The sequence below is a fragment of the Myxocyprinus asiaticus genome, chromosome 39 (assembly GCF_019703515.2).
Source record: "Myxocyprinus asiaticus isolate MX2 ecotype Aquarium Trade chromosome 39, UBuf_Myxa_2, whole genome shotgun sequence".
NCBI lineage: Eukaryota > Metazoa > Chordata > Actinopteri > Cypriniformes > Catostomidae > Myxocyprinus > Myxocyprinus asiaticus.
Genome location: NC_059382.1, coordinates 13791872 through 13817489, shown reverse-complemented (window position 1 = coordinate 13817489; position 25618 = coordinate 13791872). Strand labels below are relative to the sequence as shown.

Below are 25618 nucleotides of genomic sequence, written 5' to 3'. Positions count from 1 at the left end.
GAGTGATACGACCCCTCTCTAGCCACTAATCTAATGAGCGAGCATGCTGTTCATTTAGCGGGAGAGCTGGCAGGATGGAAATCAGCCTCATCAGTTTTTGATTTTAGGTTTTGGTGTCTTGATTCAGGTGACAAGGGGAAGCCGAGACAGTAGATCTAATGAGCCAGAGCGTGTAAGCACAAAGTGAGTGATACGACCCCTCTCTAGCCACTAATCTAATGAGCGAGCATGCTGTTCATTTAGCGGGAGAGCTGGCAGGATGGAAATCAGCCTCATCAGTCAGTCTCGGCTCAGGGCTGCTGGAGCCTACAAAACACTGTCTTCAGTCTATTAGGCAGAGCACAATCATGCCAACAGCCTCACTTAAACTGTGCAACACAACTGCAACATATGTTGCATACTCCATTGACTGTTTAATGTGAGTGTTGCCTGTCTCTAGAGTGATGTGGTGTCGTGGATAAAGATCTGGGATTGCAACCAAAAGTTGTAAGCTCTAAGGTGACCATCATTTTGGACGTATCTGTGTTCCTGGATCAACATCCATGTTGCTCTTGTCCTTGATTCCTTGATTTTAGGGTTAGGTTTTGGGTGAGGCTTAGGGCTGGGATTTAGGCTTCAACAACATTTTTATCAACCTGTACTTCTGATTTTAGGTTAGTTAATGAAAGCATTTACATGTAAACCAATATGCTGATAACGACCTCAAATCAGTTTATTCAACAAATTCGACAATGAAAAAAAAAAAAAAAACACATTTACATGAGTTTTGAAATTATCAGGGCCTCGTTTCCCAAAAGCATCATAAGCCAAAGTAGACTGTAGAATCCAGCTTACGATTCGTCTTAGTTTTGCGGCCTATTTCCCAAAAGCATAGTAAATTAAGTAGTTCTTGAAAATGCTCGTAGATTAACGAGTGCTCTGGAGTAATCGTACACTGCTAAGAGCATCGTAAGGATACAGACTTAGGCAGACACCTGCAGGACAATCATGAAATGACACTTTATACAATTCCAATACACTTTATGCTGAGACTTTAATATCAGGATATATGTGTTTTATTTATTTTTATTTTAACAGACAAGTATAATAATAATAATAATAATAATATATTATTATTATTATTATAATTAAATAAATAAAATAGATAGTCTAAATGGATGAATAGATTAATTAGTAAGCAAATAAATTATTTGTGTAGACTAGTTGGACAAGTTGGTATCAACAAAGTTGTGGCATGATTGATGCAGACAACTGTATAAATGAATATTAGAAAGAGAAAAAAAAGTCATTAACTTGCTGTCGTGCATGAAAATTGTCCGTATATATTTGCTCCATCATCCTACATTTACATTTATTCATTTGGCAGACGCATTTATCCTCATCTCCTCTTCCTCATAGACACCCAAAGGCTCTCTCGCCAGCACTACAAGTTGTGTAGCACCGCACATGCAGCATTACTGTCACCATTATTACTTTTGGGAGTAAAGAGCAGACCTCCATTTTATTGATAAATGTCCCTAAAGCGCATCTTCCAAATGTCTCCTTATATTGCGCTCCGCGATAACACTGAACAATATTCAATGAATGTTTGTAATTGGAAGGATCATACACAGGGCCTCCACTGTCTTCACTAATCCTGGAAGAGGAATTTGTGAAAACGAAATATGACAAATGCACACCTGATTATGGAAGCAGATTGTGTAAAAGCTCATTCTGCACAAACTTATTGTAAAAACAATATGCAAATATGCAGTTAATTAGGTCGAATATTTAAGAAAACAATTTTTGCTAGGTAAATTACAAATTGTAAAGTTATGCACAAATATAATGAAGTTACAATGATGAGCAGCACTATATGGTCACATTTCAGCACTGTCACATGGACAGAGACTCTCTTAAGTAGCACATAAAGCGCATCCTCGCACGTTCATGTTAAGTGCAGTTTTGGGAAATGCACATAAAAAAATAACGAACTTTTGTAAAATTGCTTGTAGAAAACGCTCTTAACTGCTAAGATCGATCGTTATTGGGAAACGCTGCCCAGGTTCTTCTCTGCTTTTAACATTGAAACATAAAAAGTCATGTGCACAACACTTTGGATAAGTCGATAAGAACCCCAGTAATGGTTAAGGACAGAGTAAGGGGCTTTTGCGTCTGTCTACGCTGTTTAAAAAAAAAATTAAAATCTACATGAATATGCACTACTAGATGAACCTCTTTGACTGTACTGTATGTCCTAATAAGGTAAATAATGTTGTGCAAGTTATCACCATTGTTAAATCTTTGGTTGTTACGGGAGGTTTAACTCTGAAATATGTTTATTGAAAGTCGCTTTGGTTAAAAGTGTCTGCAAAATTTCTATTTACTACTATGTCCTGTTGCATGCTGGTAAAAAATAGCATCATTCAAGAGTTTTACATTTACTCTTACTGGACTGAGTCTCATGAAACTGTGTCACAGGAAATTCAAAGGACATGTGAAAATGAGGTTTTAGAAACAACTCAAATAAATGTGTAAGAGAGCCCTCCCCACTTCCTGCCTCTGTTAAATTCATTCATTCTGTTTCATCACCTTCTTCTTTTCACTCTTCTATATGGTATGATTAACCTTAAATTCACTGTGGCTATGGCCCCAATTCTAATGCCTCTCTCTCTCTCTCTCTCTCTCTCTCTCTCTCTCTCTCTCTCTCTCTCTCTCTCTCTCTCTCTCTCTCTCTCTGTATATCCCTATCACTCATTCACAACATGAATGCCCTTCACTTTCATGTACTGGAGAAGTACTACTGTTTTGTCTCAAAAGAGGAAAAGGTAAAAAGTCTGAATTGTGCTACAGGGTGATCAGTATTCAAAATATGCATACTGCCCTGTAGTTATTGCTTTGGTTTTGTCATCCATATTGCTTTAAACTTCATAAACGTAGAAGTAAATTGAATTTAGGTAAATTAGGCACTTCACTTTGTCATTGAGATGACTCTCAAAAAGAGACCCAATTTAATTAAATGTACCCACATTTTTATATTTCTATACATCACAAAATTGATCAGTCTGACTAAATAATTAGATATAAACACAGATCTTTATACATGTATAACATAAGTGTTCCATGAGATATTCTGTATAAATTTGCTTATTAGAGTTTGTGTGTACATTTTTCGCTGTTAAAATTTGTATCCAACTATACATAAGCCATTATGTATTATGTGTGCATATGTATGTGTGTATATGTGTGTGTGTGTGTGTCTATATATGTATGTGTGTGTGTGTGTGTGTGTGTGTGTGTGTGTGTGTAATGTATGTGTTAGCATACTTGGCAATAAATCTTCATTCTGATTCTGATTAATTGGTTGATATTCCTGAAGTGCCTATGTGGTGCTATCAAAACACGGCTCTCTTTGTTTTAGCATCCCGAATAGCTCAATATAGCAACATTTGCTCAACCATTGTTGTGAGTTTTTGGTGGGACTGTCTGATTGGGGCGACCAATTGAAGAAACCTGTTTGAAAACAGAAATTACGTAGAAATTACACACTTTACCTTTAAAGAAAGAATTCACGTGAATGGTGATCAGACCTTTGAAGCTCCAAAAAGCACTTAAAGGCAGCATAAAAGTAATCCATATGAATGCCAGAGTTTAATACGTCTTCTGAAGCAATCCAATCGGTTTTGGGTGAGAATAGACCAAATATAATTCCTTTTTTACTGTAAATCTTGCTATTGCAATCTTTAGGCATGATCATGATTTCAAGCTGGATTACACTTCCTAGAACTTGATGCATGTGTAGACAATTAGATGGTGCTAGGAAATGTAATCGAGCTTGAAATCAAGATCGCCAACGAGACAGCTAATGTCAAGATTTATAGTTAAAAAGGAGTTGTATTTTGGTCTGTTCAACAAAAAACAATTGGATCGCTTCAGAAGACATGGATTAAAACACTGGAGTCTTATGGAGTACTTTTATGCTGCCTTTAGGTGCTTTTTGGAGCTTCAGAGTTTTAGTCACCATTCACTTGCATTGTATGGACCTGCAGAGCTGAAATATTCTTCTAAAAATGTTCATTTGTGTTCTGCAGAAGAAAGAAAGTCATACAGAAAGTCATGCGATGGCATGGTTAGTAAATGATGAAAGAATTTTCATTTTTGGGAGAATTATTACTTTAAATCTGTAGTACTAGTCCCTATGGAAGAAAAATTTACATGCATCTTAATTCCTGTTCATAATTCAAATGACAAATCAGATGTTATATGTTTGTATGTGGTTAGATCATTTTTAATCAATACCTGTATCCACAGTGGCCAGCCATGAAATATCTGACCCTCTCTTGTCGTTACGAATCACAAAGCCGGTGAGAAAAGTTCAAGTGATACTCATCTGATTACCACACATATTGATGTTCCACCATGCCCAGCATTAATCATTATTGAAGCGGATGTTAAGTGCAGGGGAGAGAGAGAAAAAGAGAAATGCATGTCCACAGTGCTGATCATTATTTGTCCTCTTCATTTTAAAAGCTCTCCAGCTGTCTAGGGAATAAGGAAATGAGAATGAATTATTTGTTATGTGATGGTTTCTTCTCAAACCATTTGTAACAAAATATTCATTAGCAAAATGTGTCACTGCACCTGAACAAAACACGCCTTGCTCAGTAAAGAGGATAGATGGGTAGGGGGAGTGCTTTGAGTTCAGTCTCATGCGTCTTATTTGAAAAGTGTTTTCAGACCAGCGTGTTTGTAAATTGGGGTCTTTGATGTGGAAACACTGGCATACAGGTGTGTAACTGAGTCTAATTTTCCATCAATTTAAACTCGACATGGTGTGTTTGATGTCAAGTGTCCAAGCAATTTATTTGAATATGCGCTAAAAAAGTTGGCCCCGAAGAGTAGTTAGACACACTTCTAACTCAATCTATCAAAACAAGTTCAATCTAGTTTAAGCAGGTGCAATCAGTGCTGAAACAGTGTAGCGTCTTGAGTATTTAAGTCATTTTTTTTATTTTCCTACAAACACGCCTCCTTTCTATGTTGATTAGGCTTATTATAGATTGCGTTTCATTCGCAGTATTGGAGTGATGCTGTACAGACCCGGTAAAGTTCATCAGATCCTTTTTGTCTGCTGCGTCTGCCACTATATAGCACTCTGAACCAGCCTGCAAGATCGGAATTGCACCGTGCATATTGCGCTCAGCACCGATTTTGTGGGCGCATTTTCGCCACTGCCTGATCTGCATAATTCCTTCCGCTAAACCTGTGCACTCAGCAGGCGCAATTCATCCTTAAGCTGGTGCCACACTGGCCGATTTTTCAGGTGTGATTTTCAGGTGTGAGCTTCATTAACATAATCTCCGGCCAGGCGAACGGAGACGAAGCTCGCATTAGCATCTGCCAGCGAGAGGTCGTTAATCACGTCATCGTCGGGACTCCCTACTGAGTTAATGGCTTCAAAAACTGAAAATGCAGATCAGGCTTGCTTGAAAAAATCATTCTGTCACCAGGGTGGACTCTTGTGTTCTCGTCAAGTGACCAATGAGCTTCTTCTTTTACTGAAGAACTGACAAGACGTCAAGCTGATCTGAACATTTTCATCGCACTCAACTGCATATCATCACAATTGCTGATTGTAATCTATAGTGATCCTGTCACCAAGCGTTTTCCTGCCTTTTTTTCCTACACTAAAATGACATCAGAAAGCGGAGCCACAACAGTTTGTTTTTATCAAGCTTCTTTACTCACTTAAAACTGCATATAGACATACGTGTTCTACGGCAGACATCAAGGGAATAAATACACAATCACGCACCTTCACAAGGTGAAGTTTCTCTGTGAATCGTTTCCTAAGGGTATTTTCACACCTGGCTCGTTTGGAGCATTTGTTACGGAACTTGGTGTGTTTTCTTCCTTGATTCGGTTTGTATAGAAATATTTGAACATGGCAATCACACTCGGATCCACACCAAAACAATTGGTCCGAGACCACCTGGATGGAGAAAAATCTATATGTCAGCTCTTCAGTGTAATTCATCATCAAAACGCGGATAGAGCCTTTTGGCAGCTATATTAGATAAAGATAGAGAGGGAGACAGCTCCTTGACTGTGAAAACAGGTACTTTTCAATGCAGAAATAATGCAAAAGTAACTAATGTGAATAAAAATATCCACAACAGAAATTTTTAAAATATAACCTTGAGAAAGCAAACAGAACAATGAAGAAAATGCAATATTATAACTATTTTAGCTCCTGTTTTGGAACAAATCAAGCAAGCTTCTGGTCTGAAAATGCCCGAAATGCTCACGCGGTACTCCTGTTGTTATTTCAGCGAGCTCCACGTGACAAGGAATCAGAGAGAGAGAGCTGCGGTGAGTTATTAGGTATGTCTGTCACCCCTCCACCATAATGTTTCGGCAAGTGTGTCATACCTCCAGAGCGAGATCTCAGCAAAACAGTCTGCATGTGTGCTACACCCTCGGCCAAAATCCTGTTGTTTGTTGTCTGCTAGTGTGATGCTGGATTTAGTGAATTCCCCTTAATTGTACTCTTCAGATGAAGACTACATTTATTTGGGCACTTTCTGATTGCCAAATGGAACATGTCTATGGCGAATGTGATGAACTACAGCTGTAGTTACTCGGGTGGGATACCTGTGTGAACTTAAGAACTTTGATACACTAAAAATTACTTTGGGACCAGTTGGATAAAATTGCAAAAAACAAAAGTCTATGAACAGCTACACAAACTCATTTTTAAAAGTATGGAGGAAGGTCCAATTTCCACAATACTGTTTTATTGTGTGAAGTGGAGGAGGGCAGTTAGGGGTAGGGTTGGGCAATAGGTAGGAGGAGGCATCGGTTTTCCACCCCTCTTTGCCTCCTTGTCCCTCACTCTTCCCCCTGGTGGCCTCCCCACCCCCTTAAAGAGTGGAGAGTAATAACACATAGGGAGTGGAAAGGGAGTCCTCTGTCAGTCAATGACATAGAAAGAGAAAGACAAAGACAAAGAGAGAGTGGTGTGGCCAGCATGTACAGGAGGAAGAGAAGTGTGTCTTTCGGGGGCTTTGGAGGGTAGGTTACTTTTGTTACTTTCTGGCCTCAAGCAGCACTCTGAGATTTGCTCCAGAGTAAATCTGAGCTGAGACCATTTGAGTTTATTCAAGGTATATGAGAACTTTGTATTTGCATCTGCATCATCTTGTATTTTCATCTGCATCTTGATTTTTTTTTTTGTTTTGTTTTTTATCTCTTACATATATGATTTTATAAATATAATTTTATAATTTGACTGTTGTCATCATACACAGATAGAATAATACACAACAACAGGATGACAAGGTTCTGCTATAGATACCAAACCATGGCGTTATGGAGTTTTCTGGAAAGGATTTTCTTTTACTTTTTTATTTTTTTGTTGTTGTAAATTTTATTTTATTTTAGTTAATAGTTTAACTGTAATTTTTTAATCAAACTTTTTAAAATCAACTTTTATTTATCAGGAAGTTGAAAAGCATTTATGCCTACTTGTCTTTTTTTGTGTGTGACTACAGTAATATAAATTCAGTCATTGAAAAGACTCCTTGAGAAAAACAAAAGACGTGTTGTGTACATATATGCACACACACAGAGCAGGCATGCACAATGAGTGGCTATCAAACAGAGAGAGATGGATGCTATTTAAACCCTGTCTACATCAGATATAAACTATAATTCAGTTCTCATGTAGCTGGGCTGAAAGGGTTTGGCTGTATTAACTTTTCATCTTTTATATGTTCACTTTCTCACATTCAAATGAAATTGCAAACTTTTTTCACTCTTTCAAATAACCAAATTAACAAAACTAGAATCCTACCAATCTGACAAATTAGCGTGCTTCTGTTTTAGCTCCATAAAGAAGGGTAGTCTGAAATATAAAGTAGTAAATGATAATTTACAACACCATCAATGAAAGAACTGTTATGTCAATGCAAAATGCAGGATCTGAGGGCATATCCTGGAAATAAGAAAGTGAACAACAAAGGGAAAGAGGGAGATGATCATATTTGACCAAATGTTATTTAAGAGGGAGAAAGCCATGCCATTCAGAACTATTAGCATAATGTTCCCTTCATAAGGTCTTTATATATTGAAAATCCCACATTGCGTATTTGTATTTAAGGCTAGAAGCTGAATTTAAGTGTCTCAAACAAACAAAAACAGCCTACATTTTTTATCATCTCAAACATCTGTTGTGGTGTTAACGGTGCTGTACCTCATGTGGTCGTCTAGGACCGATGTTCAGATAGTGGCAGTCAGGGAGAAAGCTTTCCATATTTGACAATACACATTGATTAGACAACTGCGTCACAACTGTGACCATGACAATAACTGGCTTTCATATCTTACACCTTTGCTTACGTGAGCCTCACTGGTTGCACAGAGAGTGAAATTAATTTCATTGTACAGAGCACATTTTGATGAAACAGATTATCAATACCCAATCAAATATAAAATTGGACTTGCACTCCTTTTTCCAGCAGAACTGTTTTCATTTTGCTCTTGCTGTTTAAACATGGTGGAGAACTGGCTTTTTATTTTTAGTCACTTCTTTCACTAAAGATTTCGTATCATAGATGTTTCACAGGCAAACTAATGTAACACTCTGCTTTCTAAGAGAAAACTAATAAGTGAACTTCTCTTTTGTATTCAAATGTTTCTGACTCTTTGTGTTACGAGTACAAGTGAATGATTGAATGGTTGACCTTTTGGCTGAAATAGAACATCTCGCTTTCATCATTTGGCTGTAAATGTTCACACATTCAAATGAACAAATTGTTAGAAATATCCATTTGCATGTCAGACAGAAAAATAAATTCCCTATGGTGCCAGAATCTATTCATAAATTAGCAGCTTGTATTTAGCTCATCACTCTTTTAGATGAGATAATAAACCTCCTGCTGTTTTCCACATCAGGCCTAATGGAGACAATTATTAGGTCTCTGTAGAATTGCACAAAAACTAAAAAAATGTAGCATCATTAGAATTGGATGTGCCAGAAGCCGAATACCTTATACAGAAACGCACGAATAATGACTTCAAAATGCATGATGAATTCATTCGAATAATAGAAAAAATATTCGGAAGAATGATCATCCAACGAGCACAGGTATAAAGCGATATTTTAAATAAACATATCGAAAATTACAAAGAAATGATGAATCTGTGAAGCCAATATTACTACAGTGTAAACCTATGAATGAAATTGCACACAATGTGATTTCAGGTTCAGATCGGATGGCCGCATTCTCGACTCTGTTTGCAGACAGTCTCTAAGCAATCTAAGAAATCTAAGCTTGTCAAGAGTATTAACTATATCATCAGGAGCATAGTTTTCAGGGTAATAAAAACAAGTACAACTCCCCCAATATTTATACCATGATCAATGGAAACATGTAAATTATTCACACTGTAACCCCCCAATATTTAAGCCAAATCTACACCCTGTATATCATACACATTTTCCACTTCTTGAAATGTCTGATCTGTAACACATTAACTCCAAATATTTCACACAATTCACATATAAGGATTTATAAACCAACCTGAGCATTGTTGAATTCCTGACCAGAGAAGTAATGATTTTATACAGAGTTCAACTGTCAGTTGACCACATTTATATACAGTACACACAGAATATTCCTGCACACAGAGGATTGCGCATTTTTTTCTAGAAATATATTGAGGATGTGTTCGTTTTAATAAAAATCATCCCCTGGGACATGAAATTACCAAAAATTGAAGAAACATGCCAATATAGTCACAAGCAGCAAGAAATAATTACATTGCTAAGTACTCTAGTTACTTTTTAAGTTAAGGTGTTTGCAGTCTTACAGTGATCTTGTGGCTTGTCAGAACTCTACAAAGTATTTTCAGGTTGAAATACAGCAGAAAGCATTTACTTTGGGGTGCTAATTGTTTCAAGCAACAATGCAGCAATTACTTTGATTTTGGTCTTTTTATTAATTAAATTATATTTCTCTCTCTCTCTCTTTGTCTTTGGCTCTACAGGATTGACAAGTCCAGCATTGCAGCCCTGAGGGCACGGTGAGTCTGTGTGTGTAGCGTGATCTAAATCCATCCAAATGTCTCTCTTAACGAGACGCCTGAATATGCAATCAATACATCAGTGTCACCGATCCAGCAATCATTTCACTCTCTATGTAGATGCTAATTTGGCTTTGTGAGAACTCATTGCTGTGAGATCTTTATTATTAAAGTATTCATGCAGGTGCTCCAGTCCTGGCTGGATTTATCACACATGCCAGTTCTGTATGACTGTCTCAACCTTCAAGTGTCTATCAGCCTGTCTAGCAGGGAGGGGTGGGGATGAAAGAGGAAAGCAGAGGAGTGGAGGCAATAATCGTGAGCTCAGTATACACAGAGAAACAGACAGACGTCAAAGCCCTATGCTGTGGATAAGCACAGGTCACCTTTTTTACAGATAGAGGTGTGTGTCCGTGTGTGTGTATGTAGGTTTGGCTATATGTCTATACTTTAGCAATGTTTGTACAGGTTTGGATATATTTGCCAGATTTATTGCATTTAAAAATTGATTAGTAAAGACATTTGAAGTTGTCCTCATAAAAAGGCTCATAAGTGTACCAATATTCAAGTGAAAAATGAAATTTTTGTCAACATTTATTCAGTAATGTAGTTCCAAACCCACGTTCAACGATGTTAGGCAGAATGTTAATCTCAGTCACCTTCAAGGAATAGCTCACCCAAAAATGAAAATTCTCTCATCATTTAATCACCGTCATGACATCCCAGATGTGTATGACTTTTTTCTTCTGCTGAACACAAATCCATATACCATACATTTTGAAGCTTCAAAAAGCACATAAAGGTAGCATAAAAGTAATCCATGTGTCTCCAGTGGTTAAATCCATGTCTTCAGAAGCAATATGATAGGTGTGGGTGGGAAACGGGCCAATATATAAGTCCTTCTTTACTATCAATATCCACTTTCACATTCTTCTTCTTTTGTTTTTGGCAATTAGCATTCTTCGTGCATATCACCACCTACTGGGCAGGGAGGAGAATTTATAGTTAAAATAAAAGACTTAAAGGGATAGTTCACCCAAAAATGAAAATTCTCTCATCATTTACTCACCCTCATGCCATCCCAGATGTGTAAGACTTTCTGTCTTCTGCAAAACATGAATGAAGATTTTAAGAAGAACATTTCAGCTCGTAGTTCCTTACAATACAAGTGAATGGTGACCAGAACTCTGAAGGTCCAAATATCACATAAAGGCTGCATAAAAGTAATCCACACGACTCCAGTGGTTTAATCCATGTCTTCTGAAGTGATCAAATCAGTTTGGGTGAGAACAGACCAAAATATAACTCATTTTTTAACAATAAATCTTTACAGTAGTCTCCTTGACGATCATGATTTTAAGCTCGATTGCATTTCCTATATCGCCATCTTGAGCACTACGCATGTGTCAAGAACTAGGAAGTATGATAGAGCTTGAAATGATCATGCCTAGAGACTGTGATGGCAAGATGATCACAGTCACAGTGAAAAAGCAGATATATTTTGGTCTGTTCTCACCCAAAACTGATTTGATCGCTTCAGAAGATATGGATTAAACCCCTGGAATCGTATGGATTAATTTTTATGCTGCCATTAAGTGATATTTAGACCTTCAGAGATCACCATTCACTTTCATTGTGAGGACCAACAGAGCTGAGATGTTCTTCTAAAAATCTTCATTTGTGTCCTGTAGAAGAAAAAAATCAAACACATTTGGGATGGTATGAGGGTTAGTAAATGATAATTTACATTATTTTTCCAATAATTTTCATCTTTGGGTGAACTATACATTTCAGTGTATAGAAAAAAGGATGCCATAAAATTTAATGGTGAGGCTGTCAGTCCCTAAAATTCTGCCTAACGTCTCTTTTTGTGTTCCGTGAAAGAAAGTCATATTGGTTAGGAACAACATAAAGGTGAGTAAAGGTGACAGAATTTTCATTTTTGGGTGAGCAATTCCTTTAACAAGTTTCTGTGAGGGTTAGGTTTAGGGCTAGGGTATAGCTATAAACCATTGCGTTATGAGATGTCCTCCCTAATATAGTGAAAGGTACAGTATATTTTTGTGTACGTATACACAGTTATAGGGGACAAAATTTTGCACAAAAGTGAGCTAAACCTGACAAAACCTCTGTTTGAGGACATTCTGTGACTTCCTTTTTTGTAAAACATTATTCATAAATAAAGTAGTTTTTTTTTTTTATTCTAAAAGTGCAATAAGTTTTCTTTTAGGTTCTGGGTTAGGGTCAGTCTATATTAATTATAATTAACTACATATGTGTGCGCAACAGAGATGGTATGTTTGAATTCTTTTATATACTCATAAATGCATATACACGTTCAGATTTTGTCGTGCCATTGTCACATTTTTTCCAGTGTCTCTCTATGTGTGTGTTTTTCTGTCTTGAATAACAATCCCGATACTGCTGCTTACTATTTATATTGGTCTCCATGGAAATCAGTTTACAAAGACAAGAGCATAAAAAATGTGTTTGCGTATGTTTGAGCCAGTCAGGGCACTGAAGCTGGTTGGTCTATGTACGCTGTGCTTTCGGGGGCAGATTCTAGCCCACAAGATTCCCCCTCCCTCTTCCACTCCCCTTTTACATCTGCAACTACAAAGTAAATGCTGTGCACCTGAAGGAAAGGGCCGCATTAGAAACAGCATAATCAGGCCTGTGTGCGGCTGTTTATGTGGGTGCTTTTGTTTGTATAATGAAGCTTAGTGTTGGGTGAATATATTTTAGAAAAAGATGGACTGGGAGCGAGCTATATATAGACAGAAATAGAGAGACCGAGAGACAGAGAGAGCAGTACATTTTGGGTGCACCTCACAGTGCTTAAGATGCCTCGCAAAATCTGGTGAGTTTTTTGTTTTGTTTTTTGTGCTCCTTTAACTTCCCTCTTTGTTTTGGATCTGTATGCTTAATTTTGCATCTTTATTTTAGTCCTTAAGTGTTTGTGTCATTCTGAGTAAATGCATTCAGTTTTGCAATATTACAGGAAACCAATTTGACTGAAGCAATTTATTGTGGCATTTTCTTAACACATTTAGAAATCTAAGAATAAGAATATCCAACATTATGATTTCAGCAAGATCCCAGAGGAAAATTGTATAGCTCAGAGAATGCTCTTTCATAGTTTGGAAGACTTAATAGAGTTCTCAGTTATGTTTCTTTGAAAAGTCTTGATAAATAAAATAGAAACAAATGAGACAGATATTGGGTAACACTTTACAATAAGGTTATTTTCTTTAGCATTAGTTAATGCATTATGTATCATAAACTAACAACAAACAATATATATTTACAGCATTTGTTAATATTGGTTAATGTTAATTTATAAAATGTTTTATTGTTAGTTTATGTTAGTTCAAAATGCATTAACTATTGTTAACATATACAGTACAACTTATAATTTTAAAAAATGATTAGTATATGTTGAAATTAACATTAACCAAGATTAATAAGGACTGAAAAAGTGTTGTTCATTGTTAGGTCATGTTAACTAATGTAGTTATACAATACAACCTTATTGTAAAGTGTTACACTGCAAAAAATAATTTTCTTATTGAGTATTTTTGTCTTGTTTTCCAGTAAAATTTCAAAACATTCTTAAAACAAGACAAATTTACTTAAGGCTAAATGACAAAATATACTTTGTCTTGTTTTCAGAGAAATCGAACAAAACTGAGTAACGTTTATGCTTATAATAAGAAGAAAAATATCTCTTTGCCAATGGGATAAGGAAGAAAAAAAAAAAAAACGTAATTCAGAGGGAAAACCATTTTATGTTTCATATCCCATTGGCAAATAGGTTTTTCTTGTTTTAAGCTTAAACCCCACCAAATGTTGTTAGATTTTCCTTAAAACAAGACTTAATATCTTATTCATTACTATGTTTCTCAAGTACTTCATTCGTGATTTAAGGATGTTTAGAGATCCTTAATTATTAGATTTTACCGGAAAATAATACAAACAAAAAATTATTTTTGCAGTGGACAGAGTATAGAAATATAAAATAAAATGAATGTGATTGCTCAGACAATTTGGTCTTGGAAGAATGTGATGGGAAATGATTGACTTCTTATTGAAATATATGACTTTTGATTTAAAATCTGCATAACTGATTCAGAATAATAAATAAAAAATCTCCTTGCTGTCTAGAAGACACAGTTGTGATACCAAGGACGTCTAATTTCTTTTCCATGGGATGATACATTTTCATTTTTATAGCAGTTTGATTTTCTGTTGTTTTTTTATGTAGAAGAAAAAAGGGATTTTCAAACAAGTGTTTAAATGCCTTGTTTAGCAGGACATTAAGTAGCAGTGGATTGCTATCTTGATACAGAACCAGAGGTAACATGTCTGACACTTAAATGAGACACTGCCTGAAGAGCTGTTTGAGCTGTCACAAACAATCACGTCCCCGGTGTTGTGATTTAATTATCTCCCTCTATAGCGATCTGATATTGGAGACAAGAGTCTCTTGTACAGGGGTGTTTTTGTGTTGCTGACAGCAGTGACATTAACTCACTCTGAAAGACTGTTGTCCTTTATCTATAAACTAATTTGGTTCCGGGTCAGTTTGAAAAGAAATCTACCCCTGAAACCTTCTTAGATTATAGACTTGAAATGATCTGTTTAGGGTGAAAAGACCAGTGGAGCTCTCAGACTGAGTCTGGTAGTTACTGTGCGTGTATTAAGGGAGCTGCTGTTAGAGCTGATCTGAGATCTGTATGACTGCTCAGATGCATTGTCTGCTGGGATAGTGTCGTGTCTCCAGCCACTATCTGCAGCTGCATCAATTATGCCTGTAATCCTACAGGAGGCAATTAGAGGCATAGAACTGCAATTACCCATTACACTGAACAGAATGAGAGCAAGAATACACACAAACACATGCGCGCACAACTCCAGACGGTATGGAGATGAGGTTGCTCCCTCAAAATGTTAAATGTCAAGGAGCATAAATTTTCCTCTGCTGTGACCTTCTGCATTGTTTTTTCCTTCGCACAATGCATATTAATGAATTATCTCATCAGACATTCATGGATTTGTACGCAAATCTCACAAATCACATTGCCCTACAAAGCCAAAACACAGTAAATACACCAAAACTGTAATTGAGAATAATAGCATCAAAGTTTTTTGGGATTGTCCAGCCAACTGTGTTTTATAAAAAAGTCACACTTTGTCTTCTCTGAATCTGAGCATAGTTGAGACAAACCTGGCTGTCACAGGACAGATCATAATCTAAGAGAACTGTCAGCTCAATTTTGACCAAATGTGTAGTCACTGTGTTTTGGTTTTGCAGGACAGCATGCTAAAAATCTTTTTATTTACTTAAGTAACCTCTTTTGTGCCTTGTGACCAATTCAGCCCTTTTTGTAGGGATTGCTGAAAACAGGTTAACTAAATTTGTATACACTTGTATAATGCCTTTATAATAGGATTCACTATACTGTCAGAGTCCTGACACTTTGTAGCAGCCAATAATGTAATAACTGCCGTTAATGGAATAACTGCCAATAACGTAATAAATTGTAAATTTTTAATGTAATACAAGTCAATAACTTACCAATAATGTAATACAATTTCTGAACCAATAACATAATAACTTTTTGCCCATAATGTAATAAGTTCTTACATTATTGGCTGGCTATTACATTATTGGCTGGGTTAATAAAAAAATAATAAAAAAATAATTACATTATTGGCAGTTATTACATTAACGGTAGTTATCAAATTGTTGGCTGCTACACACTTGTTTGGCACTAGAGTGCAGCAGAGACAAAGATAATAGACTTACACATAAACAAACCATTATGGATCATACTTCAGGGGGTGATGTTTTTGAAGAATTCTGCCTCATTCATGAGGACATTGCTTAAATTACATGAATATATCAAATATGAAATGCATTCAAGGGATATATGTATTCCTTAGAATTGAAACTATGCCATGACCCTTGGTGTTGCTTGCACTGTGCTCTACAGGTTGAGCTACAATATCTCCTCATAATACACACATGCATTCATATAATAACAATGATGATGATGATGATGATGATGTTTAAATGAATAAACATTATATTTTATTAATATATTAAATTGTTAACTCTTTTTCAAAGATATGTGATATGAAGAGTCTTTCTGTAAAGAAGTTACACCACAGCTTACGTATTCAAAATCAATCATCACTCTTATTTGGAATTATAATGGTATGATCTAGCCTAATTGCTTTATTTTAAAATGAGTGGCTTAATAAAAGAGGGTCATGTGATGGCAGTGAAGAATAGGTCTTGGGTCTCAGCATGTTGATAATGTCTCTTTTAGTCTATGGCAATGTAAATAGCGTAGCAATACATCTGAGTCTGTAAAATATTTTAGGCTATGAGTGGTTTTGTTGCCATGAGAGAGATATACGTAATGATCGCTTCTTGGTTTATAGCAGGAGCTCTAACCGTGACTTTGGAAGCACCTGCTTTAGCTTTGGTGCTGACTGCTAAAGTTTGGATTTGTGCTTTTAGTTTTGACCATACCTTCTTCAGTTGTTATGGATGATTTTTGCATTTGAGATTGGTTTGGCACTGACAGCTTGTGTTGTTATTGTAATAATTGTAGTGCATGGGAGACTTGACTGACTTACAATTGATTTAAATAATATAGTGTTAGCATATTGCTAAGCTAATTACGTGATACTCGAATAATCATAAAAACACTAAAATGTTGGGTAAAGAAGTCTATTTTTTAATCCATTTTAACTATTTTTAATTGATACTTCTCTGTATTGTGGTCAATTACATGAAGCTAATTTTTTGTGTCGAGATCTATTAATTATTGAAAAATACATTAAAAATACACTAATTAACACAAAACAATTATTTGCGAGTACACCTCTTCTATGATGATGTTTTCAGTTAAAAATAATTTTAAAATTTTACATTTGAATATATTATTCTTAAAGCAAAAAATGTCTAGTGGCTTTGATTTTTTTTTTTTTTTTTTTTTAAATCTCTGAAAATAAATATTTAAAAAAAAATCTCATTAAAAACTGAAATTCTTAAAAACATTCTGGCATGAGTAGTGCATAATAATATTTTATTTAGATTATATGTATTATTTTTATTTACTCTTTTCTTGAAAAGCAGTGAAACAGTTTTATTTTCAAATATGATTAATATTTGAAAACCTTTTGCCAACCAAATCAAAGTCGTGATGTAATCCTGAGACAACTTTTTGATAGTCTTCACTTACAATTTTTGATATTTGTAAAAAACAATTACCTTCAAAAATGTTTGAATATTTTTTTATTATTATTAATTTTGTAATCTTGTCCTACATATTTGATGCATGTGTTTTAAACTAGATTCTTAAAGATTTCTCACTTTTATCACCTTAGACAACCTTATTTATCAATGACCCATTTAATTAATTGTAAGGATACTAATAATCAACCTTATCTGTGAAGGATACTATAATTTACAGTAATCTAGTTTTAGCTTGTTACTTAGCTAACCATGCCATACTCGATTAAGCAGTAAGACACACAAATGTAGAGATAAACAGTCTTTTTTATTTTCTACATTTAATGAATCATAATTATACTAAGAATTAAACCTTATCTGCAAAGGATACAATTGATTTCAATAGTCTTGTTAGAGCTTCTTGCTCAGCTAATGATGCAATATTCGAATAAGACACTAGAATATCAGGTTAAATCAAACACTTATGTATTGGGTTAAACTGTTATTTTTAATTAGATTTCACTACTTAATTACTTTTTTTTGCATTTCATTAATTATACTAATAATAGACCTAGTACATGCAATGCTGCTTTAGGGTTTGGCCAAAAGAAAGCATATTATAAGGCAGCACAATCATGATGCCTACCTTTTGTAACAGCCATATAACCACCTTTGGGATATTTTGGCTGTGCTCCCTTCAGCTGTTTTGGATGATTCTAACATTTGGCATCAGTCTGGTAGAGACAGCTTGTGTTATTGTTATTAGACCCACATCCACAGATGCTAAATTATTATTACCAACTGTAGAGTTATTATTTCTCTTCACCTCTTTCTGCTTTTTTTTCTTTCTCTTTCACAGCACACACTCACATTCACTGCCAAAAATCTGTCCGAGACGTGAAAGAGAAGGTGTGCGTTGTTGAAGAGTTTTGTATAACCGCTCCTCCTCCTCAGATCTCTCTTCAGAGGCAGCTGCCCTCCTCTCCTGACAAATATTTACTACTCCTCAGCCCCCATTGCAATGTTCTGAGGGGCTTGATAAGGACACCATCTGGCAACATGATTTTAATGGGCTTTTAAGGGCCATAAAGAAGCCTGAAGTCCACTGGGAGGATAGCTCATGGTTCTCCTGCCCGAGAGGACTTAGGATGAATGAGTAGTGGGTAACAGTGACCTCAGGAGGGATAGAGTGGAGATCTTGAAAAGAGTGTTTAGCTTTTGTCCTTTTAATCAAAAGCGTCATGCACATTCACACTGAAGAGCATTTTTGAGCCATGTTTATACAGTGTATATATATATATATATATATATATATATATATATATATATATTTATACATATACATATATATATTTATACATATACATATATATATACAGTGCATTCATAAAGTATTCAGACCCCTTCATTTTTTCACATTATGTTATGTTGCAGCCTTATGCTAAAATGCTTTAAATTTTCACATCAATCTACACTGCATACCCCATATTGACAAATGTGGTGGAATGACCCTCCCCTCCCTCTCGTCATCGTCACCCTGCCTCTGAGGGCTGTCCTTCAGCCAGGCTCACAACAGGAGTGGGCAAGAGAGAGAAGAAGCGCATAATTAATAAGCCTCATTTGGGCAGGCAGGGTGGAACGAGGTACACCTGATGTGTGTTTAGCCTTGTCACCGCTGCCAAATAAACGTAGAGCACGCCTCTTCTCAGAGAGCCGGCTTCTATTCTCCATGTGTGCACACACTGGCATCCTCGCACGCCTAGGACCAGAGCGGTAAAGGTTCAGCCGAGTTAGATGCGTCGGTGTATAGGACAGCACGCGTTGCGGCCGACGGGCTAGAGACCAGGCCGCCTTCCCCTCTCACCTGCTGCGGGTCTGGGAGGATAGGCCGCCAAGGCTGCTGCAATTCAAAATTGGGGAGAAAAAAGTGAAAAAAAAAAAGAAAAGATAAATTGAAATATCACATTGACATAAGTATTCAGACCCTTAACTATGATGCAACAAGCTTTGCACACCTAGATTGGGGATTTTCTGCCATTCTTCTCTGCAGATCCTCTCTAGCTCTGTCAGGTTGGATGGGGACCGTCGGTAGACAGCCATTTTCAGGTTTCTCCACTAACGTTCGATTGGGTTCAAGAATGGGCTCTGGCTGGGCCACTCAAGGATATTCACAGAGTTATCCCTAAGCCACTCTTGCATTTTCTTAGCTGTGTGCTTAGGGTCATTGTCCTGTTTGGAAGGTGAACCTTCCCAGTCTGAGGTCCTGAGTGCTCTGGACCATTTTTCATTAAGGATATCTCTGCATTTTGCTGCGTTCAGCTTTCCTTCAACCTTGACCAGTCCCCCAGTCCTGCCACTGAAAAACACCCCCACAGCATGATGCTACCACCACCATGCTTCACCGTTGGGATGGTATTGCACAGGTGATGAGCGGTGCCTGGTTTCCTCCAGACATGACGCTTGGAATTGAGGCCAAACAGTTCAATCTTTGTTTCATCAGACCAGAGAATCTTGTTTCTCACAGTCTGAGAGTCTTTAGGTGCTTTTTTGCAAATTCCAAGCGAGTTTTCATGTGTCTTGCACTGAGGAGAGGCTTCCGTCTGGCCACTCTGCCATAAAGCCCAGTTTGGTGGAGTGTTGCAGTGATGGTTATCCTTCTGCAAGTTTCTCCCATCTCCACACATGATCTCTGGAGCTCAACCAGAGTGACCATCGGGTTCTTGGTCACCTGTATTACCAAGGCCCTTCTACCATGATTGCTGCCAGCTCTAGGAAGAGTCCTGGTTGTTCCAAACTTCTTCCATTTAAGAATTATGGAGGCCACTGTGCTCTTGGGAACCTTCAGTGCAGCTGAAATTTTTTTGTAGCCTTCCCCAGATCTGTGCCTCAACACAATCCTGTCTCTGAGCTCTGCAGGCAGTTCCTTTAACCTCATGGCTTGGTTTTTGCTCTGATATGTATTTTCAGCTGTGAGAACTTATATAGATTGGTGTGTGCCTTTCCAAATCATGTCCAATTAACTGAACTTGCCACAGGTGGACTCCAAACAAAGTGTAGAAACATCTCAAAGATGATCCAGAGAAATCGGATGCACCAGAGCTGCATTTCAAATGTCATAGCAAAGGGTCTGAATACTTATGTCAATGTGATATTTCAGTTTTTTTCTTTTTAAGAAATTTGCAAAGTTATCAAAAATCTGGTTTTGCTTTGTCATTATGGGGTATGGAGTGTAGATTGATGTGAAAAAAATGAAGGGGTCTGAATACTTTATGAATTGCACTGTGTGTGTATATATATATATATATATATATATATATATATATATATATATATACAGTGCATTCATAAAGTATGAAGTTAAATAAAATCATTATTTGTCATATCTTTCATCCCTGCTTTAACCATATAATTTTTGCCTTGATTCATTTTTGACATAAGTTGCCATTGAGGTTTGGGGGTTAACATGATATTAGATGAATAAATCACACATAACACTTACATTCCTGGCAGTATGATATGATACTCACGGGGTGAACTGTCAGTCAGCTTTTGTTTTGAATTCATCTCTGTGGCTCAGCATCCCGGTGCCGTATGTCTCCTGTGTCTCCTGTGTTTTCCTTTTCCTGTGACAAAAACACTCTGTCTCTTCCAAAAGGACCCAGGCCACACTGTCTAGCTGCTTTCAGCACAAGAACAAGTTTGGTCTGAATAGCCCTAAGGCAGCATCCTAACCCAGATGGAACCTTATAAGGAACTGATTTGGGAAACTCTAGAAACTCGATCGAGTCAGGCTAAGCACAAGGGAGACTCGACTCACAATTGAAAGTGAGTTTACCTTCAACTCACAATAGAGTTTACTGTTAGCATGTTGCTAAACAACACAATACTTGAATAAGCATATAAAAAACATAGTACATTCAAATGTTGGCCATTTTTAATTAGACTGAACATTTTTTATTAATGTTTAACTGTATTGAATAAAATGTAAATTTCGTAATAAAAGTACATATTTTCCTACCATCGGAGCAAAATACGCCCTTCAGATGCTTATGTGCATAGACGAAAATATAATAAAAAATAGCGCAGACGAAACTTAAGAACACATCCTGTGAGAACTGGACAGATTGACGAACTTAATTGCAAAATGGATTGGCAAAATTGTCGGCTGATGTTCGATGATATGGGAATAAAAAAACAACAATATATTGACTTCTAAAGCCACTTTTTGTATTGTCTAATCAATGCTTTTCTTGTCTGCCACAATAATGCAATAATATATTTCAATCTGAATATCTGAAATCTAAATATTATTTTAATTTTGAATTAATTATATTAAATTGTCTTTATTTGGTGGCCTTTCTCAACAAATATTGATATGTGATTAATTGTGATTAATTTCATTAATCGGCATGTCATGTAATTAATTTGATTAAAAATTGTAATTGATTGGAGGGCCTGGGTAGCTCAGTGAGTAAAGACACCGACGACCACCCCTGGAGTCACGAGTTCGAATCCAGGGTGTGCTGAGTGACTCCAGCCAGGTCCCCTAAGCAACCAAATTGGCCTGGTTGCTAGGGAGGGTAGAGTCACATGGGGTAACCTCCTTGTGGTCACTATAATGTGGTTCTCACTCTCAGTGGGGCACGTGGTGAGTTGTGCATGGATGCCGCGGAGAATAGCATGAAGCCTCCACACGCGCTACGTCTCCGTGGTAATGCACTCAACAAGCCACGTGATAAGATGCGCAGCTCGACGGTCTCAGATGCAGAGGCAACTGAGATTCATCCTCCGCCACCCAGATTGAGGCAAGTCACTATGCCACCACGAGGACTTAGAGCGCATTGGGAACTGGGCATTCCAAATTGGGGAGAAAAGGGAAGAAAATCAAAAAAACATAATTGTAATTTTTTCACCAATAAAGAAAGTATGGACCAAAATAAATTATATTAGGTATCTTTTTGGAAGAGCCTTTGCGTCAGGAGTGCATCTGTGATGCCCTAAATTGGTCCCTACACCGACACCTCAATATAAACAGACCCGCAGAGCGGATGGTGTAGTCAGGTTGCTATAGCTTCTCTCGTCTTTGCTGTGGAACCTTACTCAGTGCCCCCAAGGTGTAGGCTGGTTATGTGACTAACAGCTGGCTGCTCAAGAAAACAAGGGTCTGCTCCCCTTTACAAAAAACAGAGATTTGTTGTGTTACTTGCACAGTAGGTTTCTTGTTCTTCACCAGGCTTATCTCCATCTAAAGGTCTCAGGCATGTCGCCATTAACAGCAGAATGTTAGAGCTGGTTGCACTAAGGCTAAAACATGCCTCCTTTGAATGAGATACACACCACATGGGATAATCCCAAAATTTCTATCATATTCATAGAAATTGGTTGTCCTCTTTTTCCTTTTCTCTCTATCTTGTTTGTGCTCTCTCGATCTCTCTCACTGTCTCTTTATATAAGATATGCATGAAAAGTAGACCTGCAGCTGGATTCAATGTATCTCCTATCTGCACTCATAAATGACTTGGAAGAATCTATTAAAACTAAGGATGTTGTCTGCTTTTGCTGCCTGTGTCACAGACTAGACTAGAGAAAGAGACAGAAAAAAGTCAATTTACTTGCTTTTAGAATTTATTTTATAAGTAATGTCTGTAGTATTATTGATGTTAAAATATATTTATCCTATAGTGCCTTAATATGCAGAAACAATACAAGTGGTTTAATACAAGTTAAGCTCAATCGACAGCATTTGTGGCATAAAGTTGATAACCACAAAAATCTCATCCCTCTTCTTTATAAAAAATAAAAAATAAAAAAAATAATAAAAAAAATTAGATTGAGGCACTTACAATGGAAGTGAATGGGGCCAATTTTTGGAGGGTTTAAAAGCAGAAATGTGAAGATTATAATTTTACAAAAGCATTCGTCTGTTAAAACTTGTATATTATTTGAGCTGTAAAGTTGTTTACTGTAAATCACTGTTTTTACATCGTTTTAGGGTTTACAGCTTCATGTCATCATACCATCAATGTTGTACAATTGGATTTAATTTTACACAGAAAAGGTAAGTGTGGCAGGGAGGAGGGCGGGGCCGGGTCGTGATGCTGCACACCCGGCCCCTAATCAGGCTAATCAAGCCCTAGAGAGGGATAAAGGCGACCGGAGGCGGCAGTTCGAGAGAGAGAGAGAGTTATGGGCGGCAGCCCTGCATGTGTTTATGTTTGTGTCTTTTTGTTTTATTAAAGATTATTTATATTGTCAAGCCGGTTCTTGCCTCCTCCTTTCCATTGAACTTTGTTACACTGGTGCTGAAATCCAGGAAGGAGGAGGGATGCGCTGTAGTAGAGTTCTCACCACTACCATCCACCCCAACGGAGCAGCCGCGGCCATCCGCCGGGGGACAGAGGAGCCCGGCCACCTGAGAGCGGAGGAATGGCCGCCGACCACGAGGGGAGGAGGGGCTCCTACCCGACCACCTGGAGCGGTCAGGGCCACTGCCAGGGGTGGAGGAGACCCCTACCGGCCGCTAAAACGCAGCGGAGTCAAGAGAGGACCGCCGACCGCGAGCGGGGTGGGGCTCCTGGCCGACCGACTGGAGCGGGAGAACCACTGCCAGGGGCGGGGGAGACCCCTACCATCCACCGGAAACGCGGCGGGGCGTTCCGGCCGCCAGGGGCTGGAGGACTGCCTCCGATCCGCCCGGGGAGGTGCGGCTGTCATCCACTAGAGGGTGGAGGAGTGGCCGAGGACCAGGCAACGGCGTATCGGAGAACCAACGAGTAAGTTTTTTTTTTCCTCTCTCTGTCCTCTCTCTCTCTCGCTGTCACTCCGTGTTGGCCTTTCCCTCTCGTTTTTTTGTTGTTGCTGTTTTTCCCTCCCCTTGTCACCCTCCCAGGTCCGAAGAGGCAGGGACGGAAGGGCATGTGGGCTCCTTATGACATTTTTAAAATGTGCATTAAACATTACATGAATTAAATAAACATTAAATCTAACAGTAATGACAGTGCATGGCCAAAGTTTATAATTCAAAACACTGAGACATCAAGTTCATTTTAAGTGCTTAAAACAATAGCAAAATTAAGAACATTAATGACCATGAAATCAACCGCAATGACTTTGCTAGGTCAAAACTTTCATCTAAAAACACTGAAACACTTTTAACCTACTGCTTACTGATAGTCCATTACCTATTCCAATGGTGCAAGGTATTATCTTTCGAACAGCAATAATATTCTAATAGAGCAGAATATTTTAAAACAGCAGAGTTTCACCGAATCACACAAGGAACAATTGTGTCAAGTTTTATGTCAAGTTTCATGCAGTGGACTCTACTGCATCAGCAGTAACAGTAAAGCGATAGGCTTTGTTTCATATTGCTGCACATTTTGCAGTTGAAATATTGCGTACCCTGGACCCTTAGACCCTTAGAGATGGCATACTCTAGATCCTTTGAAGCCATTAAATTGCACACCATTGGTGTAATTGCATTCTTAAAAATAAAATTATCTCTATAGATCCAGTGGTTAAATGCTGAGGTAGACCGCTCCATCTTCACCTGGCTGGCTAGTAGTGAGTATCAGGTCTGAATGCAATACACACAACCCTCCCCCACACATCCAAAAACACTCAAAGACTTACCGAACATATATCAGCGGTGTGCTGATTTAGAATGAAAAATGTAAAAGATTGAAAAAAGAGAATGATTAGGATGATCAATAAATTATTAACAATTTACTGCCATTGCCTTGTTAATATGTAATCATGTAATCTATAAAAAGTAAATGTATTCCGATTATGAGTATTTTAAATTGTAATGTAATCTAATTACAAGTGCTTGATTTTTGCAATCTGATTACATAATCCAGATTACATGTAATCCATTACTACCCAGCACTGGTCACCATCATAACATTACTTTGTTTATTTGAGCATCTCGACCAGTCTGACACGACAACTTTGGCTCAACCAGTGGTGTGAGTTTTGGTCGGGGCTATCTGTTTATCCAACCAATGGCAGAGGGCAGTGTTCAGACAACTTGTTTGAAAATATTTGAAGATCAACTATTTGTAATCTTTATCATTATTTTGCAACTCTGTTTACTTTATCTTTAATATTCCAGTTATTATTGACTTTTTCATGGCTGCGGTGTTGGTATATCGCTTTGTATATCTTACTGATCACCTGTTATTTATTCATCTCCCATCTGTCTTTTCTATTGTTCTTCCTCTGTTCTAGCAAGTAGCCACCTTTCTCTAAGGGAAATCAGGGCAGCGGCTAAACAGTTGTCAGACCAGAGCTTTGTCAACCCTCTCC

At 37.5% G+C, this 25618-nt stretch overlaps 1 protein-coding gene across 4 annotated transcripts in view; it reads left to right on the top strand.

Moving 5' to 3' along the window:
* LOC127429786 (rap1 GTPase-activating protein 2-like) overlaps positions 1-25618 on the top strand; it is a 101226-nt gene that overhangs the window by 7257 nt on the left and 68351 nt on the right. For 2 of the 4 annotated variants that reach the window (XM_051678983.1, XM_051678984.1), the window contains exon 2: positions 10030-10065. In XM_051678983.1, coding sequence (XP_051534943.1) covers positions 10030-10065 — 36 coding nt within the window. Of the gene's footprint in view, positions 1-10029; positions 10066-23715; positions 24085-25618 lie in introns of those variants that run through there. The other 2 variants (XM_051678987.1, XM_051678981.1) reach the window with 2 other exon arrangements.